At 44.7% G+C, this 12256-nt stretch overlaps 1 protein-coding gene across 1 annotated transcript in view; it reads right to left on the minus strand.

Annotated features, from left to right (window-relative positions):
* Positions 1–12256, minus strand: part of MRPS6 (mitochondrial ribosomal protein S6) — a 65727-nt gene that overhangs the window by 4145 nt on the left and 49326 nt on the right. The window contains exon 2 of the mRNA XM_007446490.1: positions 11700–11839. Coding sequence (XP_007446552.1) covers positions 11700–11839 — 140 coding nt within the window. The remainder of the gene's footprint in view (positions 1–11699; positions 11840–12256) is intronic.

Consider the following 12256-nt stretch of genomic DNA (forward strand, 5'->3'; position numbering starts at 1 on the left):
AAAAAAAAAAAAAAGAATCCCAGTCAAAATCCTAAGGCTTTTTTGTTAGAAATTGACAACTGATTCTTAAGTTCATATGGAAATTCAAAAGACCAAGAACAGCAAAACAACTTTGATAAAGAATGAAGTTGAAGGACTAACACTACCTGATTTCAAGACTTACTGTAAAGCTATGGTAATCAAGACAGTATGGCATTTATATAAAGATAAACAAATAGATCAATAGAATAGGGAGTTCAGAAATAGATCCAAATGCACAACTGATTTGTGACAAAGATGCAAAGGCAATTCAGTAAAGAAAGGATAGTCCTTTCAACAAAAGGTGCTGGAACAATTTGATATTCATAGGCAAAAAAATGAGCTCTTTGATCCAGGCTTGTACCATATACAAAAATTAACTCAAACTAGAACCCGAATCTAAACATAAAACACAAAGCTAGAAAACTAGAAGAAGACACAGGATTAAATCCTTGTGACCTTGGGTTAAGCAAAGATTCCTTAGACATGACACCAAAAGCACAATCCATAAAAGAAAAATTTGATATTTTAGACTTCATCAAAATTCAAAACTGCTCTTTGAAAGATACTCTTAAGATAATAAGAAGACAAGCCATGCAGTGGGACTTGCAAACTCAGATAAAGGACTTATTTCTAGAATATTAAAAACGCTCAAAGTTTAATTACAAAAACAATTTTTTAAAATGGACATAAAATTTGAAAAGGCATTTCACTGAAGATATACAATGGTGAAGAAGCATATGAAAAGACGCTTAATACCACTAGTCGTTAGAGAAATGCAAACTAAAACCACCAAGAGTTACCTACTAGAATGGCTAAGAAATGACCAAGTGTGGCGAGCGTGTAGAGGAACTGACACTCCCGTACACTGCTAGTGGGAACGCACAACAATACAACCAACTTTGGAACCCAGTGTGGCAGTGTCTTAAAAAGTTAAACATACAGCTGCCATTAGATCAAGCCATTCCACTCCTAGGTTTACCCAAGAAAATTAAAGCACATGCCCACAGAACAACTTCTACATCGATGTTCACAGCAGCTTTACTTGTAACAACCCGAAACTGGAAATAACACAAATATCCATTAACATGTAAACTGATAAGCAAACGGTAGCATATCCATAAAATGGCATACTACTCAGCAATAAAAAGGAATAAACTATTAATACATACCACTGATGAATCTCATAATAATTTCGCTGAGTAAAAGAAACTAGAGTAAAAAAGAGTACATACTGTCTGATTCTATCTAAATAAGATTTTAGAAAATATAAGCTAATCTATAGTGAAAGAAAGGAGATCAGATGGCAGATAAGTGGAAGGAAGGATCATAAGAGGCAGGAGGAAACTTTAGGGGTGACCAATTTATCATCTTGATTGTGGTGATTTCATGGGTTTACATAAATGTGCAGTTTATTATGTGTCATTTATACCTCTACAAAGCTGTTGATTTTAAAATGGTATGTAGAAGTTGAATGAGCAGGACTTGGTGAATGACTCAATATAGAGTGGTGGTGATGAGGAGTAACTACAGCTGATGAAGACGCCGAGGGTTTTTCAAGAAATGAAATAAAGGGCTTCCCTGGTGGCGCAGTGGTTGGGAGTCCGCCTGCCAATGCAGGGGACAGGGGTTTGTGCCCCGGTCCGGGAGGATCCCACATGCTGCGGAGCGGCTGGGCCCGTGAGCCATGGCCGCTGAGCCTGCACGTCCAGAGCCTGTGCTCTGCAACGGGAGAGGCCACAACAGTGAGAGGCCCGCGTACCGCAAAAGAAAAACAACAAAGAAATGAAATAAAAATGTCAATTCCTCCACGACCTGGCAAACTTCTTGATCACTGACTTGCACATGTGCTCAACGATGAGACCACCATTTGGGCTTACTCTGAAAATTACACACCAACCTGGCCAAATCTTCCAAGGTTTAATTCTACTTGTTTATTTCTACTCCACAAAGTAGGCACTACGGTTGCAATCACCCAACTTAAGAACTGCTCATTTGTTCAATGGTTAATTATTGATTACTTACCTTGAGTAAGGCTCTGAATTAGAGCCTAAGAAATAAGTGTATGAAGTACCTAGGGGTAAGACGGGAATAAAGACACAGACCTACTAGAGCATGGACTTGAGGATATGGGAAGGGGGAAGGGTAAGCTGTGACAAAGTGAGAGAGTGGCATGGACATATATACACTACCAAATGTACAACAGATAGCTAGCGGGAAGCAGCCGCATAGCACAGGGAGATCAGCTCGGTGCTTTGCGACCACCTGGAGGGGTGGGATGGGGAGGGTGGGAGGGAGGCGCAAGAGGGAGGGGATATGGGGATATATGTATGCGTACAGCTGATTCACTTTGTTGTAAAGCAGAAACTAACACACCATTTTAAAGCAATTATACTCCAATAAAGATGTTAAAAAATAAAAAAAGTGTAATCGACCTTAAATTACCTTCTCCTCGCCAACTCCCAGCACTTTCCCCACTCCTCCAACCCCCAATAATTATGGCCGCCTGGTGGCCAGGGCTGGGAACGCTCTCATTCAACATGGCCTCCAGCATCTCTCTTCCCTTTTTTTATCCATTTGTTCTTTCATCCAGTATACATCAAAATGTCTTGCCTAGCTACCATGGACAAGTTATGACCTCACCCTCTGTCTGTTAACATCCCACAATACTTCGTTCTATAGCAGCAGTTTTTCTTTAAACACATACACGTCCTCTCTGAGCTCCTTCCTCTTTCCTTGCTTTTCGTCTAGTTTCCCTAGAAGAGTCTTCCTCTTTTGCTTTACTCCACTTAAAGCCCTGATAGCCAGAGGTAGTGCACTGTGAAATGCCATCTATTACACAGGGTAACCTATGGAGGGAAATGCTTAGCGAGGGCCTGACATGCTCTGGGCACAGTTACCACTGCCAGCCCTGTAAATGCTCCACATTCCCGCCCCCCGCCCCCCCCAGAGAGTACACAGGTGTCTCTTGCTCTAGTGAGTTAAGCCTGCCCCTCTTTACGGTCAAGTATTCAAGTTACTCAGATACCATATCTGGGGTTCAGCAAGCATTGCCTTCTTCCATTTTCCATTCTTCTACACCACAGAGGTATTTTTGTGGGCTAGCCTCTGAGTCTAAACATGTTTCTAAGAGAGAGTGTGTTTACGAAGCAACTCATCTGCCCACAAATCAATTCTCGTGCAGTCTTCCTGAGCAGTATCCGCCATACACTGGCATTCACCAAATAATGCTAAGAAATAACCCAAAGCTTTTTTGGATACCATTTTGTGATAAGGGTAAAAAGAATACCCAAGGATGGAAACTAGAGGCCAGATATTATTTCAGAAATGTAAAGGCAAGTGTCTCAGATAGAACTTTCTTTTAAACAGTTCCTGAGGGAGAGGAGGAGGAAGTGGAAGCTCCACTCCATGTGGCAACTCAGGAAGTGCAAGAGGAAGTGGTGCTGGGCGCTGGTGTGGGCCCAGCAGCCTTCCCCCCAGCAACAACTAGCACTGTTCAAAGTGGTTTCCTACACATTATCTCCTTTGAATTTTATAATGATTAAGTCATTAGTTCAAGGTCACTCAGTTACTAAGTGGCCTCAGCCAGGATTCTAAGAGTATGTCTTTTGACTCCAGGACATAAGAAGCCACAGAGAACTTTGGGATCACTGGGTTACAGAACCCCAGTGAATGGGGATAGGACCGTGAAGACGACGCAGTCCAACCCCTTCCGCTGCTTTCAAGGGAACTGATCTGCACCAGGTCACAAAGGGAGAGGCAGGATCCAGACTCCAGACCCCTCAGCTCCCACTCTGTCAACTACATCTCTTGCTAGCCAGCAACTGGCATTCTGAAGGTTTCTCAAGGATAAAGAAAAGCACTAGAAAAAGGTCTAGGAACCCTAAGCTTGGCTTCAGGAGGCTCTGTTACTACCAAAACCCCTCCAGCCTTTACCTTCTTTTAGCTATTCTGCCTTCTCGCTACCGGTCAGGACACTCATCCAGCAACCAAACCCAAACAAAAGCACTGGCCAAGATGCAAATGGGTTAGTGCCCACAGCCACAGCTGTGACAGTCACTTCATGCTTATCACACTGTTGATCTACGCCTGGGGCGCATGTGGGCAAGACTGCTTCTACTCCCATGCTCCTTATTGCACTGTGGAAATTTCCACAAAAATGAAACACCACCAAGACAGAGAAGGGGCTAGGAGTGGCTCAGAGATGGGCAGATCTTACTGTATTCAGAGTTGAAAGCTAACCTTACACTCACAGTTGAAAGCTAACATCTTGGACTTCCCTGGTGGCGCAGTGGTTAAGAATCCACCTGCCAATGCAGGGGACACGGGTTTGAGCCCTGGTGCAGGAAGATCCCACATGCCGCTGAGCAACTAAGCCCACAACTACTGAGCCTGCGCTCTAGAGCCCGCGAGCCACAACTACTGAGCCCGTGTGCCACAACTACTGAAGCCCGCAAGCCTAGAGCCTGTGCTCCACAACAAGAGAAGCCACCGCAATGAGAAGCCCGCGCACCGCAACAAAGAGTAGCCCCTGCTCGCTGCAACTAGAGAAAAGCTCAGGCGCAGCAACAAAGATCCAACGCAGCCAAAAATAAAATAAATAAAATAAATTAATTTTTTAAAATAGCTAACCTCTTACCTCCACATCTCCCTCCCAGGGAACGAAGCTGTCCCTCCCCACTGTGAGGGAAACAAGCAGGAGTCCAGGACAATCTCCATCTGCCTTAGTGGCCCAAGCACACAGGTCAATAGTCCTTTAAGGCTTTCCCACACAGCGATGCATGGACCAATTCTTGGTTACTGCCAGGATATATTCTTCTTCTCACTAATTTATCTTGGACAAACTTAACCAGTCAATGAACATCTACTCTGGGCAAACCTCAGGAGACCAAAAAGATGAGGTACACATGACCTTGACCCCCTGGAACACTGAGTCCAGCTGGGGAGGGAAGTCACAAGGGCCACAGTGCTAGCAGAAACCCAGGCTTCCAAGACCTGCACACGTCTCCCAGTCCCGCAGGAGACTGTGGAAATGACGCGGCGGTCATGGACACCTGACTCCTAGCTACTGGGTTTTTCTTTTCTTTTTTGAATTTTTGAATTTCAATTTATTTATTTGTTTATACAGCAGCTTCTTGTTAGTTACCTATTTTATACATATTAGTGGGGTTTTCTAACCACAGGTGACCTAAGGAATGACAATGAGAAGTGAAGCCCAGAAACAGCCTACTTAGAGTTGTAGGTCTGGGCAGCTTCTGATGCCTGCAAGGATCCCTTTCCCATGACAGCACAGGTCCATAAGAGACCTGTAAAAATAGGAATTAGGTTGACAAAACGACCTCAGAACTCCCTACATCCCACTGAAACCTGCCATGGAGAAGCCATTCTGAAATTCATATGAGCTGCTGTTCAAAGGAAGGGGGCCAAAAGAGGGGCTCGGTATCTCCAGAGGAATCTGCTCCACCTTTATCCCACAATGAGATAACAATGTCTGCTTCTTCCCCTAACCTAGCTACACAGAATCAAAACACAAGACCAAATGTCGTAACACGTCTAACATGTAGACTCGTACCTCCATTCAGGGGATAAGCTCCTCACTCAAGGTAGTTTACAATTATAACTATAATTACAACTGCCTGGACATGCCCAAAAGCTGACATTCCAATAAGGAAAAAAAAAAAATCAAGTTCTCCAAATAGCCAGTTTTCCATTCTCCACATTTACTCTAATCAGTGATTAAATCAATATATGAACCAATCATTTTGGAAAAATCCAGTTTAGCAATCTCAAATCTAATTACAGTCTACATTCCCAGCACCTCCAACCACACGTTCAGTAGCACCAGTGAAATAGTTCTGCACACCAGGTAGCCAGGGTAGCACTGCTCTCGCCTTCAACACAAAACCCAGTGGTGTTGACATTTCAAGGTGTATTGTCCCACATGTGGTCCTCATTATAGAATCACTTCATCCGCAAGGTAGACATCAGCTTCTCTCTTTTCTATAGAAAAGCACTTGGATTTTAGGTGGCACCAACACTGCAGAAGTAGAAGCAAGGAAATGATGGATACCGGCAAGGAGAGAAAGGACAAAAAAAGGCTTAACACTAGTGCATTTCTCATCAGAGTCCCATGTTCAAAAGTTGGAGGAACAGGGAACCATCTCGTAGGCAGAACTGCCCACGTGGTCTTGAAGGTGACAGTTAACCCTTTCTATATTTCTTAAGACACGCACTACAAAACTCTCCACTACATGACTGAAACCCCACAGAGATCTGAGGAGACCCAGATAAAGGGCTTGCCCAGGACAGACTGAGCCCAGTGCCACCAAGCATACTCCATCCCCAGCTCAGCTTCTCGAGGGAGCCAGCAGCCCTCAGCGTCCTTTCTGCCCTCCTCTCTAGGCAACAAGACCAGCAAACCACTCAGTGGCCTCCTGACACAAGGCTCTGCCGCCTGCCAGCCCTCACCCACCCGAGTGACTTCTTGCAACGCGCCTAAACGCTAAAGGTTGTATTTGGTTTTTATTTCACTTCCGTCTTCACCCTACAGTTACAAGTTGTCCATAGAAAGTGCCTGCTTGAATGTGAGTTTTCTTTGTCTGTCTCTCTCAGTCACACACTCACTCACAGCCTCGCCCTCCCCCTCGCAGATGAGTGGAAATTTCCACTGAAGCGCTCAGTGGCTCCCCGTGAGTGGGGTGGGGGAGGGAGAGGAGAGGGATTTGCAGCCAGGAAGCCTCTTCAAGCCTTTTGGAACATAGGAAACAGATCCGTTTGAATGCCAGTTCCTAGACTGTATCGGTTAAACCTTGCTGGATTCAGGCTTCACTGAAGCAGTGAATTATTCTCCTTAAAACCAAGACAGCCTCTGCGTGGAAAAGCCCCATTCCTTTTTTAAAATCTGTTGAGTCTCATACATTTTAAAAACCACCAAACCTGCTGCAGAATTCTTACAAATCTTGGGACACTGCCACTAAAAAGAAACCTCCAAGGCCACAGCAGCCCTGCCCTGAAAGCCCATCGTGAAGCACCTACACACAAGAATGGGGTCAGGATGCTGGCCTGGACTTAATGCTGGCAGGAAAGCACAAGAACATAGAAACGTTAGCTAACGGGAAAACTACAGAGGAGAATCAATCTCCTCTAGAGAGGGTGCCAGCACTCTTGGAGTTAGCTGCAGACACATTTGGAGAGCAAGGCAGTAAAATTCCACTGATTCACCATAGAACCAGTTATTTTTATCATTCTGCTTACCCGTAAACAGAACGGCATCTTATATGTAGGCCCGCAGATCTTTGCTATAAGCACCTATTCACATTTTAAACACATGAGAACAGACAAAGGAGGGACAAAACAGGCAAGAAAAACCTCCTTCACTACTTAAGAGTTCTCATACACACACATTCTGAAGTCAGCCCAATCGCACTGCAGTGAAAGCAGAGGTGGTAAAAACAGTCAAAGCAATCTGGGGCATCCTTTTACAAACAGGCACAAGCCCATCGCTGCAATATAGACTATGGTTTCTTCTAAGGTTCCCTCTCCTGCACCAGAAATCCCTCTTAGTCTCAGTCCAGCCCCATCTAGTGGAAAGAGAGCCTTAAACCAGTCTGTGCAGCCCTGGAGGAAGATGCTGAGGCAGTTCTGGCAGAGGGTGACTGATACTATGATTCAGTAAAAACCTGCCCCTTCTGAGCAAGGGTCTAAATGAGCACATACTCCCTTCTGCCTGTGTAACACTGTCCCCTTTTAGACACCAAGGAATACAGAAAGAATTTTCCACAACAACCTTGCCTTTCCCAGAGGGTTGATGAGGGTACGAAGGTGAGCACGTGAAAGCACAAAGGAAAGATAATCTGGGGGGGCCCCCAGGAGACCAAAGCAAATCCAGAGCTGAGAATAAATCCCAGCCCCTCTAAGACCATCCCCCGACTCTACCCCAGCTCCTAATCATGCTCCAGTGGTTTCCAGACACTGCCTCGTGAAATGGGTGGTGAGTGAGGCCAGAAGCCTCCATCCAGAAAAACAGTCCGAAGACGCAAACTTCCCAACCATCCCAACCTGGCCCAAACAGCAAGAGGGCATCCGGTCAACTCTTCCCTGTCCCTAGGGGACATAAATGACTGATCCAATTCTACTGACCCTCAGAGATTATGAGTTTAAGTAAGTTTCTGTGGATCAGCCTGGGAACTTAACCATCAAGTTGTTCCAATGGGAAAACAGGTTCCCAGTTATAAACAATAAACTTACAAATTCCTGGAATGTAACCTGTCCCCAAAGTCAGGCCTGACTACGTTAATATTTGGAATATAATGATGATTTTTTTTGGCATAAACTGGTAATGGACTTGATAATAATAATAAACACCAGGTACCACTTTCAAGGTACCACCCCCTCCTTTTGGAAAGCTTCCCAAATAACCCTAAGTAGCACTATCTCTCCTACCTAAGCACTCTCTCAGTCCATTCTCCTTTCGGGCAGGCCTACTTGGCATGTGTGTAGCAGGGGTATGGATCTGGGGGAAGGAGGTGAGATGGGAGGCAATCACTCAACATGATGGAAGTAACTGCAAGAGAGACGCCTGGCTGTCAGCCTCGGTCAGAGGGACCATTCTGTGCTGGGCCCCTGCGCTTACAGCCCCTTGGCTGGTGCCTAGGTTAGCCACATGCAGGCATGTCTTTGATTCAAGTGAAAACTCCTTGAGATCAAGAACCACAAGGATCCTAAGAACCATCCTGAGACCTAGGAATACCACTAGGATATACCATTTCTTCCCACAAAATGTGAAAGCAACAAACACCTAAAACCAACAGGACCACAATGCAATGTGGATTCATGGAGGGCATCTAGGGCTCACTCGTTAGCCAGCTAAAAAACTGGCTCTCAACATATCAACCTCAGGAGTCAAACCAGTGCCCCACCAAAATTACAGATACGTTTCATGGCCTCCAGGGCTGTTTGAAAAGAGGCAAAAACTTCTGAATGCTAATAAATACATAACACAAAAGTCCACCCTGTTTCTTCTCAACCACTTCATAAAAGTGAACCTTCCCAGCACCTAACACACCCTGGCACATAGTCTCCTTCGTACATGCATGTAATGCCTTCTGAGGCTATGTCAGTGCACAAAAAGAACTTGACAAGTGAACAAAATGCCTACTACAAACGTCACTGGAGTTAGTGACTACGGGAGGACTGGCTGCAGCTAAGGGAATATCAGACTAAACTTAAGCTCCACAGTGCAGCCATCTGACATGCCACTCAATTTTAAATCTCCAAACCAGGGAACTCCCAACTACACTAGCCCCTCGTCTCATTTACCAAAAGCCACTGTGAAGAACATTAGTGAGTGTTACAAAAACAAAGTAACATGGTCAAGTAAAATTGACAAACTAGGGCATCTTATGGAAGGGCTTCTCACCATTTATACGCTAAGGTGTGCTGTGAATTTCCAGGATTAGATCATGCAAGGCTTCCCACATCTTTTTTTTTTTTTTTGGCCGCGCTGCATGTGGGATCTTAGTTCCCCGACCAGGTATCAAACCCACGCCCCCTGCAGCAGAAGCTCAGAGTCTTAACAGTGGACTGCCAGGAAAGTCACTTTTTTTTACTTTTTTTTTTTTTTTAAGGCTTCCCACATCTGATCACACACACCCTCCATTTTTGGTGGAGCATATCTGTATCACTAGCATTTCAGAGACCACACTTTGGAAAACACTACCTCAAGCAAATAAATACCAGATACTGATTTATCCTCAGAAAAGCAAACTTAAAACATGAACCTCCCACACTGGGGCTAGGCACCACCTTTTTATGTTGATGTATAATAGACACAGTATGGTATATTTTAAGGATGGTGCTTCTCCTTCTCTGAGGAGTCAAAGTAAAAAACCAAACAAACAGAAAAACCACCCAGAAGTAAAATCGTTAACTATAAATGAACTAAGTGATGGCAACAGAGACCTTGGTGGGGCACCGGCACCTTGTCAGGAATCTGGAATGTAGGTCTGGTGTTGTCAGCAGCTCTGGCTTGATTCCAGGTGAGCTCTTCCCAGATCTGAGTTTATTCTATCCATAAAGGAGAAAGAGTACCACACTACCCCAGCACTGCACACAGAGGCCTGAAAACTAGATGAATTAATGCGGCAGTTCTCAAAGCGTGGTCCTCACAGTAGCAGCAGCAGGGCTACCCACGCACTGTGAGAAATGCAAATTCCAGGATGCTGGTCACGCTAGCCCTCAACAAGGCCAAATCCTCTACTTGGAAAGGGGGCAGAAGAAAGCATTCCTACTGTACATCCCTGAAAGCACATAAGGAGGAAACTGACTTCTCTCCCTGTTCAGTGCCTTCCATCACAGAACCTGGCTAATAACTCTTGGCCAAATTTTATATGCTTCTCTTAAAAAAAAAAAAAAAAAGGCAAAAGGATTCATAGCCTTGCTATTAAAACCAAACCCCTTTGTTTGGTTTAAGTTTTAAAAAAATGTTATACACACAGTCTCCATCGCTTACTGTTGTTATGATTGTGGAGAGGAATAAGCCACCGAGCATTTCAGGTTGCCTAGCAACACCTCAGGCACACTCTTCAGAGGTGCTCTCAAGAAGCTGAACGCTAGCACAAAACAAGGTGAAGCAATCAAAAGAAACGTGCAGTCTGTGCCACATCTCGGCAGAAGGTTTACAAGCAGTAAGAAAGCCTGGCGTGAGGCGTGACTTTACTTGGGCCCATCACATGTAGCAAACCTGCACAAGGCTGCTCGCCCCACATGACTAAAAGCAGCATCATACAACACCCAGTACTGTACACAGAGCACATCTTCAGAGGTTATTTCATTTGACCACTGTGACAAAGTGGATGGGAGAACGACCACCTGAGTTCAGTATCCAAGGAAGCCAAGTGACTTGGTCTAGGCCACACAGTTGGGAGCCCCAGAAGGAGAATCAAGTCTTCTAGTCCTGGACTTTCCCTGCTCCACTAAAAACTGATTCCCGTTTCTCTATCACCTACTTCTAGGAAACCCAACAAAATAAGATTCTTCCTCCAAACCAGAAACCTTGGGCATGAGTTTAGAGAAGCGGCAAACCAACCCAACAAACTGACCTTGAAGAATTTCTACAAGGATAGGTATCACTATAAAATCAAATCCTTGACATGTTTGAGGAATTCGCTATATACTATGTGAGAAAAAAGTCCCATTACAGAAAATTGTGATTAAAATTGGCTGGACCAGGTAAAACCATTTTCCTATTGGGGATTTTAGGCTCTGGTTATACACATTAGTAATAAGAAGTACATTTTGCTTGTTATCTGCAACCTTCATATTTACAAAGGATGCACTGAGTAGGTGGACAACACATTGCTCAATGAGGTGTTTTAAAGGCGGAAGTTAAAGAAATGCCAGGGGAAAACAGTGCTTAAGTTGACAAGAAAAGAGTCCCACAATCAAAAGCTTATAAATGTGTTACTGCTGGCATGACCTCTTTGGGAGCTCTGATTAGCTTACTGTGGGTCAGCATAAATGCATCCCATCTGCAACACAACATTGCTGGGGCACATACCTGCACGCCACCTGGCGCAGTGGGGATCTGACTATGAGCATCTAATAACTCCTGAGATGAATTACACAGCGCTCCTTATGGAGCCCACCAAAGGCACGTGTCCAGTGACTCACGAAGGACTTACCCTCCCCTGGCGTGCTGCTGACTGTGGGCGGAGATCCTATAAGGAAGAGCACGCTCGCCCAGGTTCTCCAAGTTCCTCACCACAGCCCCTCTGTCCATCAGGGTTTCTAGTGTACGCTTCAAAGCAGCAGCGGTCTCTGGCTGGTTTTTGTTTTTGTTTTTAAAAAGAAGAAAAAAACACATCAGAATCAATGTAAGAACTAGAATGATTAAGTGTGGTCAGTTCCAATCATAACAGCTCTATTGGTAGGGATCTTTGGGTAAAAGCAACAGAAACTACTTTTGGCTAACTTAAAGTTTAAAAAAAAGAGAGAGAGAGAAAGACACATTTATCATAAGGATATGAGATAGCTCACAGATACGAAGGAAAATCTGAAGCAGCAGGCCTCGGAGAGTTCAGGGACCAGAGCAGCTCCAGGGATCTGGGAGGCAGGAACTAATGAGTGTTGTCTTCAGAGCACCTTGGCCAGGATGAATCAGCGCCAATCACTGTCAGTCCTTGTAGCCCATGATTCAAAATTCAAATTCCAGGGAAAGAGCATCCTCTTGGACGGCACC

The sequence above is a fragment of the Lipotes vexillifer genome, unplaced genomic scaffold (assembly GCF_000442215.2).
Source record: "Lipotes vexillifer unplaced genomic scaffold, Lipotes_vexillifer_v1.1 scaffold1549, whole genome shotgun sequence".
NCBI classification, from domain to species: Eukaryota; Metazoa; Chordata; class Mammalia; order Artiodactyla; family Lipotidae; genus Lipotes; species Lipotes vexillifer.